This window comes from Colletotrichum jinshuiense, chromosome 2 (assembly GCF_051148585.1).
Source record: "Colletotrichum jinshuiense chromosome 2, complete sequence".
Taxonomy (NCBI): Eukaryota; Fungi; Ascomycota; class Sordariomycetes; order Glomerellales; family Glomerellaceae; genus Colletotrichum; species Colletotrichum jinshuiense.
The window spans coordinates 678,143-697,784 of NC_139309.1; the positions used below are offsets into that span (position 1 = coordinate 678,143).

General features: G+C 55.6%; 5 protein-coding genes across 5 annotated transcripts; 2 read left to right on the top strand and 3 right to left on the bottom strand.

Moving 5' to 3' along the window:
• Positions 1-39: 39 nt before the first annotated feature.
• On the top strand, positions 40-3,744 carry EsH8_II_000182 (glycerophosphocholine phosphodiesterase; the record flags this gene model as incomplete). The annotated part of the gene is made up of 4 exons (XM_083263480.1): positions 40-56; positions 178-296; positions 361-3,551; positions 3,610-3,744. 4 exons carry the CDS (start codon positions 40-42, stop codon positions 3,742-3,744), a joined length of 3,462 nt encoding a protein of 1,153 aa, XP_083120802.1.
• A 2,235-nt stretch (positions 3,745-5,979) lies between these two features.
• EsH8_II_000183 (uncharacterized protein) lies at positions 5,980-7,699 on the top strand (the record flags this gene model as incomplete). Its single annotated transcript, XM_083263481.1, has 4 exons — positions 5,980-6,130; positions 6,196-6,288; positions 6,401-7,030; positions 7,161-7,699. The coding sequence occupies 4 exons, from the start codon at positions 5,980-5,982 to the stop codon at positions 7,697-7,699; spliced, it is 1,413 nt and encodes a 470-aa protein (XP_083120803.1).
• Positions 7,700-9,341: 1,642 nt separating this feature from the next.
• On the bottom strand, positions 9,342-11,246 carry EsH8_II_000184 (tryptophan synthase beta subunit-like PLP-dependent enzyme; the record flags this gene model as incomplete). Its single annotated transcript, XM_083263482.1, has 4 exons — positions 9,342-10,319; positions 10,382-10,587; positions 10,659-11,031; positions 11,112-11,246. The coding sequence occupies 4 exons, from the start codon at positions 11,244-11,246 to the stop codon at positions 9,342-9,344; spliced, it is 1,692 nt and encodes a 563-aa protein (XP_083120804.1).
• Positions 11,247-12,375: 1,129 nt separating this feature from the next.
• EsH8_II_000185 (uncharacterized protein) lies at positions 12,376-13,374 on the bottom strand (the record flags this gene model as incomplete). Its single annotated transcript, XM_083263483.1, has 1 exon — positions 12,376-13,374. The coding sequence occupies one exon, from the start codon at positions 13,372-13,374 to the stop codon at positions 12,376-12,378; it is 999 nt and encodes a 332-aa protein (XP_083120805.1).
• Positions 13,375-14,784: 1,410 nt separating this feature from the next.
• EsH8_II_000186 (RTP1/Tango6 family protein) lies at positions 14,785-17,587 on the bottom strand (the record flags this gene model as incomplete). The annotated part of the gene is made up of 3 exons (XM_083263484.1): positions 14,785-16,925; positions 16,976-17,388; positions 17,445-17,587. 3 exons carry the CDS (start codon positions 17,585-17,587, stop codon positions 14,785-14,787), a joined length of 2,697 nt encoding a protein of 898 aa, XP_083120806.1.
• Positions 17,588-19,642: the final 2,055 nt, after the last annotated feature.

Consider the following 19,642-nt stretch of genomic DNA (forward strand, 5'->3'; position numbering starts at 1 on the left):
CGTCACCCCTCTGATAACGGGAATTAGACATCCTTCAACATGAAGTTCGGCAGAAAGTGCGCGCTCCTCTCCCCCGGCAAAACTCCCCCTCCCACTCCAAAAAATAAAACAAACCCAGGCAGATGATTCTGGATTCTCTTAAACTTGGTGTACTCAGAATACTTACACGCCTCGTAGTCTCCCCCGCAACCAAGTCCCCGAGTGGGCGGCCTTCTACATCAACTACAAAGGCCTGAAGAAGCTGATCAAGGCCGCGGCGCAGTCGGCCAAGAATGGGGAGCCGGTGGATCTTGCAGGTGGGCGGACTTGGACCGGACTCGCTGTGAAGGGCGCAGCCCATCCCCTGACCGCATCTTGCAGAATTCTTCTTCGCCCTGGACCGGAATCTCGAAGACGTCGACTCCTTCTACAACCGCAAGCTAGGCGAGGCCGTCCGCCGTCTCAGTCTGTTGCGCGACCGCTATGGCCGCGTTCCCGACGTCGTCTCCAACCTCGACGAGGATGAAACTGAGGAGCTCATGGGCGCTCTCTACGAGATGCGCGTTATGCTGAGGAACCTGAACTGGTTCGCAGAGATCAACCGCAGAGGATTCGTCAAGATCACCAAGAAGCTCGACAAGAAGCTCCCCGAGACATCCTCGCAGCACCGCTACATCTCCACCAAGGTCGACCCGCTGCCCTTTGCCAAAGACACCACAGGCACGCGCCTCCTGACAGAGATCAACAAATGGATCTCCGCGCTAGGCGAGGCCCGCAACATCGACGACTCCAGATCCGACAGGTCAGTACGGTCGCTGGGCCGCGCCTCTTCCAAGGCTATGTTGACCCTGTCGCAAACCCTACTTGACACCCTAGAGCAAGCCATCCGGAACGACAATGTCGACTCTCTGAAGGCCGGCCTGGAGGAGGGCAACGTGACTGGCGAGCAGGCCTCTCAGAGCCTGCTCCTGAATCTGCTGCAGCGCTCCATTGCCGCCAGATCCAAGGCGAGCATTGCCTATCTTCTCGATATGCTGCCGTCCATCTACGAACCCGACGACATCAATGAGAGGAACTGCATTCACAGACTCGTCATTCACGTTGGCCGCACAAAATCTTCTGACCCAGACAATGAGCCGAGATCATATCCCTTCCCAATCGGCACTCAGTTCACCTCCCACGAACTTCAGCCGGCTGTCTCACAGGCTGTCACTCCTCGGGCGCTCAACCAAAATGAGATCAAACTGCTCGGCAAAGACGACGAGGCAGTCCAGATTCTCATGTATCTACTGGATACCTTGAAGCCCGAGCATAGAGAGGCGCTCAGCGCGAGGGACTCATTTGGGCGGTTGCCACTTCACTATGCCGCTCGATTCGGCTTTGTAGTCGTCTGCCAGATTCTGATGGCCAGGATGCAGGAATGGGGCCAGTTCAACGTCGAGAACGGCATTGATGCCCCCGAGTGGCAGGACAACGACGGCTACGCGCCCCTCCATCTGAGTGTCGTGGGCGGCCATCCTCTGACGACCCAGGCCCTTCTCCAGGGAGAGAACTGGCAGGGTGTGAGCGTCAAGAAGGCCGAGATGAGAAGGGCCGTGTCCAAATCCGGTGCTGTTCTTGCCATGGCAACCAAGTCCAACTACAAGGTCATTGTTGAGATGCTCGTCGAGGCTGGCGTGGACATTAACTGGCAGGACAAGACGGGTGAAACCGCACTGCACCTTGCCGCACGCTTCGGCCACGACGAAATCGCTCAGTCGCTCATCAAGGGCACTGACGAGCAGAAGGCCGACCTCGAGATTGCCGAGAAGTCGTATGCCTGGACGCCACTCCACGTCGCTGCTGTTGATGGTCACTTGACCATGGTGCAGTTGCTCATCGATGCTGGGGCTGAAGTAGCCAAGGCCGACTCGTCTGGCTGGACCGCCAAGGAGCATGCGGCCCTGCGTGGCCACCTGGAGATTTCCAGGATCCTTGCGACTCAGGCGGAAGCTGACATTGTTCAGCCCATGAACAACGTCAAGGTCTCCAGCGAGAGCTCTCCTCGCTCCTCATCCCCAGAGAACAACTCGTCCATCGATGGCCGCAAATCGAATGGTTACGTTCGTCCCGTCGAGCCGGTCAAGACATTTGGCCATCGCTACCTCACCGACAAGAGCATGGTTCTGGTCAGCCTGGGGTCCATGGATATGCGCAAGAACCTAGAGGCCGTTAAGCTCGACCGCGTGCCTCTGACCGAGGCCCACTTGACCGAACTCGATACTGCTCTGTCCATTGTCGTTTCGGCCAGCGGCGCCCAGGGGGAGCCCACCATTGTCGACTTGCCCGTCCACGAGACCATCTCCACCGAGCCCATCGTCTTCACGGCAGCGGATCCCTCTCAGGTCAAGATCATGTTCGACATTGTCCCGACTTACTCTGGAAACGAGAAAAACAAGATCGGACGCGGTGTGGCCCTGCTCTCCTCCATTAAACCCACTATCGGTGCGAAGCGGATGAACCTTCAGGGTGACGTCTGCGTGCCTATCCTGGCGAACAATCTGGATGTCATTGGCACCGTCAACTTCAACTTCCTGGTGGTCACGCCCTTCTCGCATCCGAACATGGAGATCAACTCCCAGCAAACTTACTGGAAGAAGCTAGCTACGACAATGGTCATAGGTCACCGCGGCATGGGTAAGAACATGACGAGCAACAAGTCTCTCCAGCTTGGAGAGAACACGGTACCTTCCTTCATCGCAGCAGCCAATCTGGGCGCACAGTACGTCGAGTTTGACGTGCAGCTTACCAAGGACCACGTCCCGGTCGTCTACCACGACTTCCTTGTCAGTGAGACAGGCATCGATGCGCCGGTTCACACGCTGACTCTGGAGCAATTCCTGCACATCAACCCCGACTCCAACCGTCCAAACGGCATCAATGCCGTCAATGAAAGAATTGAAAAGGTCCGCAACAACGCGCCTGGCCCCAGACAACGGTCTTTGTCCATGGGCTATGCCGGCGACAGTCTCAACGGAGGCGACCTTGAAGAGCGCATGAAGCACACCCGTGACTTCAAGAACAAGGGCTACAAGGCCAACTCCCGCGGAAACTTCATCCAGGCGCCGTTCGCCACGCTGGAGGACCTGTTCCGGCAGCTTCCCGAGCATATCGGGTTCAACATCGAGATGAAGTACCCCATGCTCCACGAGAGCGAGGAACATGAGATGGACACGTACGCCGTCGAGCTGAACTCCTTCTGCGACACGGTGCTGTCCAAGGTATACGACCTCGCCGGCAACAGACACATCATCTTCAGCTCCTTCAACCCGGACATCTGTCTCTGCCTGAGTTTCAAGCAGCCGTCGATCCCCATCATGTTCTTGACCGATGCGGGCACCTGCCCCGTGGGTGACATCAGAGCCTCCTCTCTCCAGGAGGCTATCAGGTTCGCCAGTCGCTGGAACCTGATCGGCATCGTCAGCGCCGCCGAGCCGCTGATCAACAGCCCGCGGTTAGTCAAGGTCGTCAAGGAGAGCGGTCTCCTCTGCGTCAGTTATGGAACGCTGAACAATAACCCCATTATGGTACAAGTAAGTGCACACACCCCCTCTGATGTCTATTCCATAACGATGTTGACTATTTCTCTAGCGTCAAGTAAAGGAGGGAATCGATGCAGTCATTGTAGACAACGTGCTCGCCATCAGAAAGGGGCTCACAACCACCGAGGGCGAGGCCCCCAATGGCGAGCCCTTGGAGGAAGGCTCGGAGGGGGACTCGGCTTAGACAGACACACGGATACACAGCACGGAAACACTTGCATGGCATAGCGTACCGGGGGGGCAAAAAGGGCATCCGGTTGGTCGGGGATCGACCTAGCTTGTTTTTCAACACATATAGCGAGGGCAAGAGGGGTTTAAACAACACCACCCCTACGACACGAGACGAGTTTCCAACTCAGTTGGCCCGTTTTGTGGTGATAAATCCGGGGATAGATATCGAACAGACACGAAATGAACGTCGCAATGGCACGCACGCACTCACTCACTCTGTATATGGCACTTTTTTTATATTCTAGTATGTGCGGCGAGTATCGGTGCCAGTTGGGATGTATTCAATCGGCCGAACGACACATGTTGAAAAAATGGATTCAGCCCATGCAAGTAGGACTAATGGTCAAAGTAAGAAACACGCTTCTATTTCATGTCGGCTCCTCTCCTTTATTGTTTCGTACTGCGGTACTTGATCTCACTTGCCAAGCTACTAGCCCTGGATGTGTTGCACAACGCAGCAGTCCAATAGCGAGCTAATTCGAGAATCACCATATGCAGGAGCCACGGCGGCACATGATTGCTGAACTCTCCAAGTACAGCAGGACAGCGTTACATACCCTGTATTCAACAGTTCTGTTCGATACCGGCTTCCTACGCGGTAGAGTAGGTAAGGAAAGTAGGTTTTAGCGAACGGTGTCCCTGTTATGGGTCTTCCGACAGTGAAGTACAGCCGGGTTGCAAAACGTAACCTGAAAACACAATCTTAAAGGGAGAGAGATGGTGAGACCAGAGACCAGGCAAGGAGAGAAGCAAAAGCAATGCGCCGAGGGGGAATCGAACCCCCGGCTCCCCGACGCTGCTGGATGGCAACGGAGAATTTTACCACTAAACCATCGGCGCTGATGATGAATCCCGGCGAGGATCTGGATCCTGGTGGGTTGGTTGACGGGGAGGAGTGGAGGCGCACCTATATCGCGCATCCAGGTGTCGGCTGTGGGTCGTGGGGCGGCTGCTGGCATGTTCTCACAGGATGGGGGTCTTGGAGAAGAAATAGAGAGGATGGTGGCAGCGGGACCCGTGTGTGGCATGTTGCAAACGGCCGCCTTTGGTGTTCTGTCACGGGGGTTGGGAGAGAATTGAATGAGTGTTGGTCGAATCAGATTGTTCATCCGGCCACGGAATGACGATTGTGCTGACGGTAAAGTTGCTTGTAAATGAAGCTTGTGTTTAAATCTCCTATACCACATGAAAATTACATTGAAACCAGTGTCGAAGAGACGGCCCATGACTTCCCAGAATTACTGGGCCACCGAGCCACACTGTCGGCTTGTATCAGTCGCTCTTCTGGATTGTTGTCGAATAAAGCCAAGATCGAGAACATACGACCTATTTACCTGTCCGTTATAAAACTACTGCTTCTAAAATTATTACTTATAATGAAGCCTGTCCGGAATCGGTGTCGTTGATCAAGGCCAATGCCTCTATTGTATTGACAGACGTCTATGAATGAGGCAACGCTTCGAAATCGTAGCACTCTGATCAAAGACCCTCCGCATGAGAACTGGCAACTCGTTGCATCCTTAAAGTAAGGCAAACACCTCGTCTTATCTTTACTCTGGACTTGCACGGCTGTTGAACTAGAAACGGGTACCGGCTTCATGTACAACCCTCTTGGGCCACACCGCCCCTCAGCAATATGCCCAAACATGCATCATCTTACCCAGGAGGCTCGTATTCCTCGACGAAATCCTGCGTCTCTGCTTGCCCTCTTCAAGTCACGGGGATTCGCCGGGAGGACGCCCAAACGGTTCTTACGGGGGCCTCACATGAGCAGGCGTCCTTGTCCTACACTCGAGCACCGCCTTACCACGTCATCTCTGTTTGCCTTGTTCATCACATCTCACGGGGAAAGCTTCTGGTAGGCATGGTTTCCTGGTCTGCCTTACGGCCGGCTGCTTACCGACTTTCCCTCCTCAAGCTGAGGGGGTCGCCTGACAGTTCAATCTCACAATATCACCAGCTCCCCCAAAACACCTCTCCCTTCTGCCTCGTAGGAGTTCCCTTCCATATCTCATCAACTCGAAGACAACCCCTCCCCCAGCCGCCTTGCCTTGAAAAAGTCTCAAGGAACCATCTGCTCTGACCCAAATAATCAACCGATCCCGAAAAAGCTTAGAAGATGGCTTTCAGCAAGAGAAGACGTCTCACCCCACAAGAGCTGGAGAGGCTCTGCAGCTACGCAACCCCAATGGGCCGCTGCCCCTATTCCAGAGTCACGCTGACAAAGGACGGCGGCCGTTTCGTCTCCCGCTTCTGCAAGCTTCACTGCTGCAAAAAGATTGACAACAACGCTGCGTGCACGAACATGAGGACTAATAATAGGGGGTATTGCCAGCAACGTACTTTGTCCCCGGGCCCCCATGTCATTTCTTCCCCTCTCCGACAACTGACCCTTCGTGTACAGATTTGCTATGCACGGGGACACTCAACGACCAGCGCTGCACCAACTACATCAGAAACTACGACCCCAAGGAGTTTAGGTTCTGCTCACAATATCGTGCGTCTCTCCTATCATGTCTTCATCCCTCCTATTTCACTTGTCTCCACTTCGGACTGTTCTACTCCAAGACTATCTACGCCGACTAAACACCGTCCAGACAACTGCCTAGCCCCAGGCTGCGCACACGAGCGCAACCACCCCAACGGCGTCGACTACAAGTACTGCCGAGACCATCGCTGCGACCACGTGGACTGCCCCAACCCCAAAGCCTCCCCCTCCCCCTTCTGCGCCTCCCACACCTGCGCCTCGCCCGCCTGCCTCGCCGGCTGCCCCGGCGCGACCGGCGACCCGCACGACCCCTCCCGCTACTGCGACCGGCACCGCATGTGCGCGACCGCGAACTGCCGGCGCTTCGCCCACCTCGACGCCCACGGCGTCCCCTCGAGGCACTGCGGCGCGCACTTCTGCCGCTTCGAGGGCGGGTGCGACGCGGAGAGGGTCCGGGGCGCCGAGGAGACGTGCGCGGCGCACACCTGCGAGGAGCCCGGCTGCGTCCGGGCCAGGAACCACAGGCTGGAGCGCGCGCGGTACTGCAAGACCCACGAGTGCGACATCGCCGACTGCTGGAACCGGCGGTGGCTGGGGGACTTCTGCCCCGCGCACCAGTGCGCGAGGCCCGGCTGCAACAGGAAGGGCGAGTTTGCGCACTACTGCGACAGGCACCGCATCTGCAACACGCCGGGCTGCGACCGGTTCAGGCTGGTCGACGGGGAGAACGTCAAGGATATGTGCGAGGAGCGTATGCCTTCCCCCTTACCTTTGCCCCCCTTTCCCCCTTTCTATTCGGCGGCCTGTTTCCCACTCTCTTCCAACTAGATATTCACTCGCCCCGCCCAAGTAGAGTATAATAATCTAACACAGACATCCAGACTCCATCACCCGCTGCCGCAGAGCAGACTGCGACGCCCGCGTCGTGGCCGAAACGCCCCTCTGCGCGAACCACCTCTGCGCCCACCGCGCCTGCCACAACGAGCGCTACCAGTTCAGCGAGCACTGCGCGGACCACAAGTGCGCCGTCACGGGCTGCTTCCAGCTGCGCGCGCCCATGGTCCTGTCCCAGACGATGATGATGTTCGGCGGCGGCGGCGGCGTCCACGGGAGGGGGGGCATCAACTGGCCCCTCTCGCCGTACTGCACCGCGCACATGTGCCGCCACGAGGCGTGCACCGAGAGGTCCGCGGACAACTCCCACTTCTGCCTGGCGCACGCGCGGTGCCGGCGGCCGGGGTGCGCCAACGGGGTCGACGCCCGGGCGCAGGACCCGACGTTGTGCGCGGAGCACAACCGGAGCGGGGCCGGCGGGATGGGCCGGCGCGGGGTCCTGAACAACGACGGGTTTGGGTATGGCGGCGGCGGCGGTAGTGGATGGCCTGGGCTCGGAGCCTGGGGCGTGAATGCTGCCATATAGAGCAAGCGTTTGGTGAAACCGGTAGGTTTCGTGTGCGGCAAGCTCATTCGCATGTTGTTTATAGACATTTCAAGCTGCTCGGTTAATGCTTGCTTCGTGACGCTTTTGAGGTTAGTCGCCATTAGGACTGGCGCACCTGGTGCATGGCAGATAAATATGACCCGCTAGATGCTGTCACATTTAAACTTGTCACGGTGGCTTTGAGTATTAGTTCGAGGTGGAATACACGAAGAACTGGACCGGTAAGAAATAAGAGGGAGAATGTGAAATGCGCTGCACCTGACAGCAGCCATTAGTTGGTTGGGCCTCTCCTTCATCGAGAAATCCTCAGAGAACCCAGCAACATCCAAATACAGAGCTGACGGCCAACTAGAGTGGCTCCTTGGAGTAGTCGTTATGCTTCTTTAGTAAAGGCTCCTTAGCAAGCGCACGAAGTATGCGTCAGCTGAAAGGTGTATTCGCAACAACGTAGGCGGGATATTGAACACCCGTCCTCACCACCTCGAATTGTGCAGACTCCACTTGGCCTGCATGAACCGGTTCTGTGGTGCCTAGCTTGTGGATATCTCTGGATAGCTCAAAAGTGCCAAAGCGATCAGTCCAATCTGACGAGCCCGGTAGTCCCGACTAGCGCGAGCTAGTCTCAACGTCGCGCCGACGACCTGGGTCTGGACTGCTTTTGAGGCATATTTGAGACGTTCACGGGTACTTGCCGCTCAGCGTTGTCGTATCGGGCCCGTTTGTCCACCCACCTTTCGTAGATGGCATGCGCCAACGTAAGGCCCATACCCCAAGTTCTGCCGCAAGAGAAAACGTATAGGAAGATAAGCAAGCATGGTCGGGCGAGCCGCGAACTTTTCTTGGGAGGGGGCTGTTCCCAGCGTGTCAACCTAGAGCCGCACCCGTAATCGTTATACTGCAACACGTGTAAACCCTCCATGATACGAGTGATCACTCAGGCCGCCCGTGGTGCGAGACTTGTCGTCCTAGCCCATCTCGCGGGACATGGTGATGCTTATGGTCTGGCGAACGCCGAGGGAGATGAGTAGCCCGCGGGCTCTCACCGAAATCTCCAAAGAAAAGCCATTTGTTCCCACACACTGCTGTTGGACTTCAGGAATCGAGCTGATAAAAATGATTTCGCCTCTGGACAGGCCACCGGGCTTCGTCACAAAACGTATTACCACCGACGCCGACGACGACGAAACGGGGGCCGAGAGGGAGAGAAAAGGCTTCAAAAATCGTATATCATTTATGTTTCCGCCCTGCATGGAGTGCGTACTCAGCTGCGTCTTGTGTTGTTGTTTAAAACATCCAGGAGCCCTGACCTTTCGCCAAGCACCCCATGCAATGCAATGTGCCCCCAAGTCCCTCCCTCGGTTGGGCCCTTTCCGATCCACCCCCTTCCTTCACCGGCAGTCTTTTCCTGTTCTATAGGGCATGACGAAGAACGAAATCAAACACGGTAATGCGTACCGAAATGCCAATCATAGCCAGACTACCTACACCGAAAGCGCGCCAAAAAACCCACATGCATCTTTGCTTTGCTTTGTATTTCTCTTCTTTGCTCTCGCAGTTCCGGAAAAAAAAAAGCATGCGGAGAGGCCGCTGTGTGCCTCAATGCTTATATGATTGATCGTGTTCAGCTCTCGGCGGCCTTGAGCTCCTCGTCGACCTGTGCCCGGACAATCTCCCGAACCTTCTGCCAGTCGTTGGTGACCTCCGTAACCCTCTTCTCCTTCTCCTCCAGGCCGACAAACTCGGACGGCAACACCTTCTCCTCAAAGTTGAATCCCTGCTCTTCCTTGAGCGCCTGGTCGACGGCGCCGGCGAACTTGGCCGGATGAGCCGTGGAAAGGGAGATGTGGGGCACATCGGCTCCAGCACGTTCGACGGAACGCTCGGAGGCGGCGACACCGATGGCGGAGTGGGGGTCCAGGACGTAGTTGATCTTGTTGTAGTAGGTCTTGATGGTCTCGATGGTCTGAGGGTCGCTGACGCGCTCGCTCTCGAAGTCGCGACGGGCAGAGTTGAGCACGTCCTGATAGACTGGGCCGAAACCGCCCTTGGTCTTGAGGTCCTTGAGCCAGGAGGACACTTCCTGGCCGGCCTGTCTCTTGTTCCACTCGTCGTCCATGCCGGCGCTAGAGGCGAACTCGTAGGCCAGGAACCAGAGCAAACGCTCAAAGTTACTTGAGACAAGAATGTCCATAGCGGGGCTGAGGGTCTCCTTGACGCCGTCCTCGTGCGCCTTCACGCCATCCTGTGCGAGGCCGCCGGTGGCTTCCGAGGGGGGCGCGGGCTGCTTCTCGTACTTGCCTGTCGTCCAGAATCTGTGCAGGATATCGTTCTCGTTGGTCGCAATGACGAGCTTGTCGACAGGGAGGCCCATGCGGAACGCGAAGTAGCCGGCAAGAATGTCACCGAAGTTGCCCGTCGGCACAACGAAGCGAACCTTGTCCCCGAGCTTGAAAGATTCGGAAGACTTGACGAGGGAGAAGTAGGAGTGGAAGTAGTAGGTGATCTGAGCCAGAATGCGCGCCCAGTTGATGGAGTTCACGGCACCAAGGTTGTGGGTCGAGTTGATGTCGGAATCGGCGAAGAGAGCCTTGACGATGTCCTAGAAAATCATTCGGCGTCAGACGGGGACGGGCACGAAGGCTGGCTTATCGGGCGGCTTACCTGGCAGTCGTCAAAGGTGCCAGTGACGGCAAGGTTGTGGACGTTCTTATCCAGGACGGTCGTCATCTGGGCCTCCTGAATGGGGCTCACGCGGCCCTTGGGGTGGAGGATGAAGACGGAGACATCCTTCTTGCCCCGCAGACCGTAGATGGCAGCAGAGCCGGTGTCACCACTCGTGGCACCGACAACGGTCAGGTGGTGTCTGTCTGCGCGGCGTGTTAGTCCGACATTGTCCAACTTGGCGCAGTATCTCGTGGGAAGGCTCCAGAGTGCATACCCTTTCCCGTCTTGCCGGCATTCTTGCGCACCAAGAAGTATTCGAAGAGGTTGCCGAGGAACTGAAGAGCGACGTCCTTGAAGGCGAAGGTCGGGCCGTGGAACAACTCCAGGAGGTAGAGGTTGTCGCTGAGGTGGCGGAGCGGTGTGGTCTCGGGGGCTCTAAAGGTGGAGTAACTTCGGTCGATGATGTCCTTGAGGTCGGCGGAAGGGATCTCAGAGGGAGAAATGTACAGAGAGAGGATCTTGTGGGCCAGTTCGGGGAAGGAGAGGTCCTTCCAGGACTGCCAGTCGTCGACCTGGGGGACATGCTCGGGGATGAAAAGGCCTCCGTCGCTCGCAAGACCCTTGAGGACGACCTCTTCGAATGAGAACTGGGGATGCGATCAGCATGGTCGTCTCAGGACAGGCGCCCAATGGCAGTAGGGCGAAGTTGGGGGAAGGGACACCGTACACCGCTGTCCTCTCCACGAGTGCTCAGGTAGCGCTGCGACAGGGTATGAGTGGTGCTGGCAACAGCAGCAGCGGCGGCAGCGGCGGCGGCGGCGGTGGTGCCGGTCTCGCCGTTGGTAGTACCGTTGGTGGCCATGATGGCTTTTTTTTCTGTTGCGGTGAGGGATGGGCAAAAGAAACAAGAAGCCCAATTGAAGCAGGGAAGCGGGAAGCAGAGAATGGGATGCGCGCCAGGCCTCGTCTCTGCAGAGAAAGCGGGATGTGAGCGACAGACGAAAAGGGAAAGAAAAAAACGAGTCACACCAGCACGTCAAGCGGCCGAAAGTCGGTCGTCAAGTCGGGGTCGGGTCCCCCGTCGCCCCCTCCACCCTCAGTCGAAGCAAAATTTGCCCCGCACCAAGGTTCCCAGAGCCTACACAATTAGTACCTTAGTCGTCGAGGCAGGCGGGACATGGCGCGAGGAGGCGCGCGGGGTTGCCATGTCCACGAGTGCCATTTAGCGATGACGGGATGCCAAGCCGCTGGGGTTCGGCGACGAGTGCCCATTTACGACCCCCTGATTGGACAATGAGCCGCCTTATACCCCACTTTACGTCCCTTTCCAGAGGGGACGGCTGGGCCGTGCGCCAGTAACCTACACATCTTTGCGAAATGTCAGGGGGCGCGGCGCCCACCTCCTCATTCATGTGCGGCGACATGCAACATGCAACATGCGCCTCTCTGTTGACACTTTTACCCCTCCACCACACCACATTGCCCCTCCACCGCATTACCCCTCCATCACCCCTCCATCCAGATTGAGTCAACATTGACCGAACCGTCTGACCTCAGCCTTCCGGGCTGCAGCCATGCGGCTGATGTTGCTGTCGAATCTCTTCAGCGGCTGTCGACCACTGACCGCATTGTCAGGTTCAACCGGAGAGGAACTGATATGACAGATAGCGGATCATCGTTGATGGGCATTTCCATTGCTCCTTTTGGATCATCTCTTGGGCAGGCTAGGCTGTCTATACTACCGTCCGTTTGAGCACCCCTCGTCTGCCGTCGTCAGTGTATCCGACTACCCCCCGGCCGGCCGAATAGGCAAATACCGCCGAGTCTTATAAATGCCTGTTTGAATATATATATACCCACTTGAACCATTGACGCCTCCTGCCCGTAATGCATTGGGTATCTAGAAAAAGGAAAAAAGAAGAAACATACTCCCGACGCCCTCTCCCTTGACGATCCCTGTGCCACCCACACCAGACATCGAGATGAGGGAATCACTTCCTTAGCGACTTGAGTAGTGGTGCGATCCTTGACTTCCTGCTGAGCCCCACTCGGAATATGGGCTTTCCCGCTTGAGAAGATGCCAGCATTGTCAGGCCCTGCTTTCCACCAGCTTTGCCCACCACGCCCTGCTTCTCCTCACCCTTTTTGGTCGGCGTATCGCTTGCTGCCGCCTCGCTGTGCGGGCCCAGTCCGTCGGAACCAGACTTCAACGCCGTATTGGGTGTCATCGCCTGCAGAACCCGAGCCTCGCCCCTCTCTTGGGGGCCACCGGCCGCTGGCAACGTCCCGACGTCTGCTGTGGATCCTTGCTTCTTGCCCCCTTGTTTACCTTTGGCGGGCTTTACTGCATCGTCTGATTGGAAATCACTTGCATCCGTCGCATCCATAGCAGGATCAGCTGGCTTGGCGTCACCGACGGTTTCTGCAGCAGCTGCATGCTGCTTCTCGGATTCCTGCTGCGTAATTGCCCCCACGGCCTTGTCTGCCTTCCTCGGCCGCCCGCGCTTCTTCTTGGTTTGCTGCGTAGCTGCTGTGGCTGTGTCTGCTGCAGCAGCATCTTTGGTGACTTCACTTATCTCTGTGGATCGCGGTGAAGCCAAGCTCTCGACGGCAACGGCGGAAAGACCAGCGACAATCTCGGATTTCTTCGGTCTTCCTCTCTTCTTAGGCTTTGGTGGGCTGACCGGCGTTATATCTTCCATGGGCAGCTGTGCAGCTGGGCCCATGTCAGCCACGGGGATTTCGGCCTTATTCGCACTTCCAACCTCGTCTTGACCGTTAGCGTCGCCACCCCTAAACCGGTTGGTGCGAGGATTGTACGTTTCGCCATAGACGCCTATTTCGTCCATGCCCCAGCCGCTATCGTCTGCTTGATGCAACTCCGACGCCCGTGGGGACTCAGCATGAGGTTTGTTCTTTTGCCTGCTGGTAGTTGCCGCAGAAATGATGTCAGGTGAGGATTGGATTTCCACCGTGGTTTCTGTATCCATTGCGGCCCTTGAAGTTCCCTGAAGTTGCTGAGCTTCTAGATTGGGGATTGTATGATCCGTGAAAGGCGCCGCAGGTAAACCACCAATCACCCTTGTCTGGCTTGGCGTAGAATATGCTATGGTTGTAGCCCCGCTTGACCGAGTTGCTGCAGGATGGGATACAAATTGCTGGGCGGGTGCAGACCATTGGTCCTCCGGAGATGGGTCGACTGAGCGGTACTCATATTCCAGCCGCTGACTTGCACTCAGTGTTTGGGGCTCGATGTATAGAGAGACTGGAATTTGAGCCGAGACTAGGTCATTGAATGATAGCGTGCCAGCACTGCGCGGTATGATAACCATATCGACGTCATCCTCAGCCGGCAGTGACGATTCAGGTTCATTGGTCCTCCGCCTTTTTGTTGCAAGAGAGGTAGTGTTCGCCCTGCCAGCAGGTGTGGCATCGAATGGTTGTGTCGACCCTTGGGAAGGCAGTTCAACGGCCAACGGTGAGGTAAACTCGACATTGTTGACCCGTTTCCTCTTTTTGTTGCTTTCAGGTGTCCTATTCTTCGCGATTGCAACAGGCACTATACGGTCGCTTACTGGACTGCTAGGAACATCCCACATGTCTCTCGGAGTTGGATCGGCGCCCCTGCCTGGTGTAGTAATTTGTGTAAGGTCCACCACCTCTGCCTTTCTTGCCTTCTTCGCACGACTAGAATACATAACAGGGTCGGTGATCGAAGTGAGCGATGAAGTATTCGTATCGTCCTTCTTCGCCTGTACCGTGACACGTGCGGGCAAGGAGCTGGGGGTAGCACCGTTCGATGCGGAGGACCGTTCGGGGTGCGTAGAGATTCCGTGGGTAGCTGTGCGCTGTTGTTCGGTATATATTGCTTGGAAGAATTTAGGGTCAGTTGAGCCCGTCGCGACACTTGCAGGGTCGGAGGATCGGCCGTCGCTGGAGGTCTTGGGGATGGCAGGATTTAATGGGCTGTCTCCCAAACCGAACTCGTCTTCGGAATCATCCGAATCCGCGATAATCCGGGAGGGAGCCATTGTCGCATAGGATGGTGGCGAAATGAAGATCGCGACGTGGGGAGGTTCGCGTTAAGCGGTTAGTTTGGGGCGAATTATGCTAAGTACTATCACGTACATCCCGCCTGCCCACCAAAAGTGGGTTGGTTGATGGCGCGCCCCAGAGTGATGTGAAAACGCGTTATCACGTGACTTGGACATGTAACTCAGCATGGTTGGTCCATGTCCCACTTCTGACAGCCAGGTCCGGGGCCGGTCCGAACCGAGATCCCCGCCGAAACAAAGAGTCGGCATCTGAGCTGCTTGATCGATACTATGCACTCATCTCGCCTTGCGGTGCTTTGCAAAGTTTGTGAGAAATGGTACCAAACTCCTTGATGCCTATCTTAATTACTCGATCTCTTCTATTCTAGGCCGCTTGGTATTGACAGAGGGTAGTGATCGATCTTGGTCGATGGTCAATCCTGCCAACCGGGTGATGCTTGGCTCCATAACCGAGCTTTTTGGAGGAACCAACGTTGTAAGTTGCCAGTTCTCCAAGCTCTCGATGACATCTCGGGCATGTTGCTGCACTAGGCCATCGTTGTCTGTGACGGCAACATACTTGAGTGTTCTCGTGATGTCTTCTCGGCTTTGGTCCGTCAACCCAAATCCCAGCCTCCGGCCTGACTGCCTCGCATCATCAAGAGCCTTTACAAACCCTAGAACAACTAGAATTGAAGCACGCCGGAGGATGCCTGTCTCTATCTCTCGCTCGAGTGTAAGAACATTGATGCAAAGATCCACTGCGATGGAAACCAAGTCAGGGCCAATGCCAGAAATACTTGTTTCGAGTGCGGTAGAGAAAATGGACAGAGCGGATGCCCGCATGCGAATGTCCTCGCTGCCTCTTTTGCTTTCCCAACCCTCCACAATTTGTGACAAAATTTCGTTCTTAGCTTGCTCTTCCTCGGTCAAATCGTCACCTAGGTCAGGAACATCTCCTCCCCAGGCGTCTTCGGCCTGCTTCTTCTTCATGCTTTGAAGCCGGGTTTCACGAGCTTGTTTAGCTTCAGTCTTTGGTCGATATCCTCGTCTACCAGCAATCGACAGCAGTGTTTCACAGACACGCTTTGCAATGTCGCCGGTGAATGTCTCGCCAAGGCGCTCGATCACTTGAACCAAGGCCTCGCCAAAACGTAGGCGAATATCCGTCGCCGACGTCTCTTTGGCATCCAGGTAGTGCTCGAGCAGTTCTTGTAAGGTTGCTTTGGGGTGCTTGCTGGCCAGTTGTGTGAAAAGCCTGATGACCCGCAGGTTGATAAAATCCTCGCCGTCTTGGAGTAAAGACGAAAGCAAAACAAGAGTAGACTGGATGTCTAGAACAGAACTATTGGAAGCCACTAGGCCAGATATGAGATTGAGTCCCTCCGAGCGGACCGGCGGGGGATTTTCTGCCTGAGTAATGTATTCCAAGGCAACCTTGTACGTTCTTCTGTCTTCAACTTGCTTATCGGAAGGCACGAACGCGTCCTCATCCGTTGGGTCGATGGCTTCGCGATAGCGAAGTAAAAGAGTGAGGTTCTTTGCCGTAGGAGACACATCTGAGCGTCCAGCCATGCTCAGGTTGTTGAGAGATATTTCAAGGGTTTGCAGGACCTCAGCTTTGAGATTCGACTTTTTGAAACTTGGTGCAGTAATGGCGAGGTTCAGCAAGCTCAAGGCCACCGCAATTATGTCGTCAGGTTGATCCTGGAGGCCGCTGGGGTCCAGAATTTGGCAAACGAGCTCCAACACTTGTGTGACACGGCTGATGAGCTTGTCCGGAATTCGTTCCAGCATCTTCTGCAAGGTTGTAATCTCCAAAAGTTGCTTGATCTCGCTTCCAGACTGTGTTTCCTCGGGTCGAAGTAATATTTCTGTATGTTTTGCCGAGGCGGTTGATTGGAGCCACCTACCCAGGAGTTCCAAGAACAACGACGATATCTCCTCTGAGGTGCAGCTCGCCTTCATGAGAACTAAAAGAGCATCGGAGCGCGTCTGGATCTCGTTCCAGTTCAACTCTGGCACTTGGGTCCCCTGGCCAAGTGGGATGGCAGCTATTAGAATACCTCCGTCGAGGGTTGTCTGGAATCGCCACTGCGGATCCTTGTCCGACTCTCCGTGATAAAGAAGGTTCTCGATGATCAAATGCAGCTTGGGGACCGAGGCGCTCAACTTGAGAAACGTGTGTAGTAATGAACGTGCTGGCTTTGAGTAGCGCTCCTCGGTTTTCTGGTTTCCCTTACTCTGACATGAAATTGCCCAGAGATGAGGGAGGACTGGGTCGAGCATTCTTCTGGTCTGCGCCGGGTATGGTGTGGAGTTGATCAACGAGGACATACGCCGGATAGTGACGTAGAGGTCTTCCGCCTTGACCAATATGGCTTTGTCACTGAGGTCCACGATGTCAAGTTGATCTGCTTGGTCGCGGGCTGGTGCACTGGTGACCTTCCGAGATGGGTCCAGATTGCATAATAGCGGCTCGACGAATACATTCCAACCCGGAGACCCTGGGTAAAAGTTAGCATGGCTTCTGGCATGCCGATTACCATTTTGTTACCAGGCGCGCCAAATTGCTTCCTTCCCAAAACTCCAAACATGATAATCTGTGCCGCAGCTGTACTGAGCTCTGGGCCTTCGCTTCCATCCAGCAGTACAATGAGCTGGGGTGCGACCTTTGAGAACCATTCTTCCGGTGAGACATCCAACGGGGGCGATGTGATAATACGAGTGACCACGGCCATGGCTTCCTGGGTTATATTGGCGCCCTTTTTTTGGGGAGTTGCAGCTTCAGAAGCTTTCAAAGTACTGCTCGGATGCACCGAGAAGATGAACTCCATGGTTCCGCGAACGCCGTCAGGCCGCAGAGGTATCAGGGTCAAAATCCTCATCAGCTGTGGCCGGAGCCATGGTGGCACAACATTTGGCTTAATTAATGCGTTCAGGACGGGAAGCAAGTTCCAGGAGCCGTTCCTAAAACTTCTGTCAGGACGCCTTGCTTGTAACGGCCCCGAGTAGCATCTACATACCCATCGATGAGCTGGTGAAACTCTCTTTGTGCGGCTTCTATGGATGCAGCGTCGGACGAGGGATCAAATGCCCGCTTGCCTGCATCAAGAAGGCTCTCGGCCAGTTGAGAGCGGTGATCTTTTCCTGGGGTATCTGATTCCATTATGGCCGAATTTGCGATGTCAGATTTATGAACTGTCGCCATCGCCTTAGTCATTGGCCTTGAGGTTGAGGTGGGAAATGCGAAGACAGTATACTAGATATTCGCACGGTGCGGGACAAACTTGATGGGTACGTACCTTATTCTATTCTAGATCACGTGTAGACGCGCTTCCCAACACGATATCCAGGTGGCAGGTGCCGCAACGCGTCGCTGGCCCTACCTTCTCCCTCGCCGCGTTGGACTTTTATCTCCAAATCCAAATCATAGATACCTCCGTCAACCACCAGCTTTCTGTCTTCGACTGCGGGAGCCAATGCCTGATACTCAGCCTTTCCTGGTACCCGATTCGAGATACGACCTGGAAGACCAGTTGTGAACGCCGCCGTCGCGATCAAAAGGAAGCTCTCTCATCCTACGTCTTCTCTGGACGCGGACCGCCCTCGCACGACGCCTCCCCTTCAGTTCTCCGACTCTCATTTTCCGCAAGGAATGTCTACAGCAGACCTCTCAGCACGGGTTGACAATCCACGATACGTCGCATCCGAGCCTGTAACAGGATCTCGCGCTTGCCGCGGTTGTACCTATCATGGCCTATGGTTGTCCATGCCAGACAATGCAGCTCAGTTGAGAGAATGAGTTTCGGAACTTAACCCTAAGTAGCCCTTTGGTCTAAGTTTTGCGCTCGCAGTCGTCAATCCTGCCTTCTAAGCCTGCCTGGCCTACCGGTCATGCCGCCGCCGCTGAAAAGTGGTGTGGTTCACCGAGGGCCACGGTGGATGGACCGGCAGAGGAGACATTCCAGTCACCAATGGGTGCGCAAAAGGGGGTTTCTATGAGTCGTTTGGGTAAGAGCCTCTGGCCCGAGGCCGCTCGTCAGGACCTATCCGCTGGAACCAGTACTCTGGCCAAGAGTAGATCGCTCGGGAAAGACGGTAGGCATGGCTGCAGGATCGAGCCGGCAACGATCTGCATTTCCAGGTTTTGCTATGCCGATACGTTGGCTAGCAGTTGTGTCACGGCGAGGTGGGAGGGGCACAGCGTTGGTCACAAACAGTCAACATCGAAGTTTCTTTGCGCATCCTTGCCTCGGTCTCGCCTCGTCTGTCGTACCACGGTACTGCGAGGATTTCAAGGCTACATACAGAAACTTTTCGATTTGACGAATCCAACTACCACGCTGATAGCTCTCTGCACCTGCCTTCCGAATCACAACCTGAGACTTCCTCAGCAGACGAGTGTTGCTTGCATCGGACTCTGCAGCCAGTCGGCTTCTCCCCGAGCCACACCATGGCATCTGCCACGGATGTGACATGCCCGCATGTGATCTGGTCAGGCGCATTAGCCTCCAGTTGTGGGTTCCGTCCCACGGCATCGGAGGACGCCAAATCCTTTGTTGCCCTCGCCCGAGATCAACACATTCCCTTTTGACTTTCCAGAAATGGAAACCAAAGGATGAGAGCGCGGTTTTTTATGGATGTCTTTTGTCCGCGCGAAACGCCCTCCTTTCTCGATATCCGTTGGAGAGGAAACAAAAACCAGTCCAAGCAGGCCGTGCGATTCAAACAGAGAGAGCTTCCCCTGGTTGCTTGAGGCTTCACTGACTACGACTCCATTCGCCGAAACTTGGAAAGTGCTGTCTATGTGATGGTTGAGGCTCGTGAGCGGGAGGCAAGGCAAGCGACCCTGCAATGTCCCGAGTTAGAGGGGTTAGCCGGCTGTACAGGTCTGAAGCGACCCCGGGACCCATCTCGTGTTGGAGTCAAAGTTTTGTGCTTGTCCGGGATCGTAGACGACATGGACCGCTGGTCTTTCCCCGGGATTTGTGTGCTCGTTGGATTACAAGGACAGGCCACTGGAAGGTAGTCCTGGTTGCCATCTCTCCAGAAATGGCGAGATGGCAACCCCCTGCAGCCGGGGATAAGTCACTCCGAATCTTGAAGCCACTGATACAGGTGCTAACTCGTCGAATAGAATCAAACTTTTTTCTTCTTATCGTTGTTCTCCTGGTGCGATTTGGAACCGAGGTGGTGAGAAGAGATTGGCCTAGAACATGGC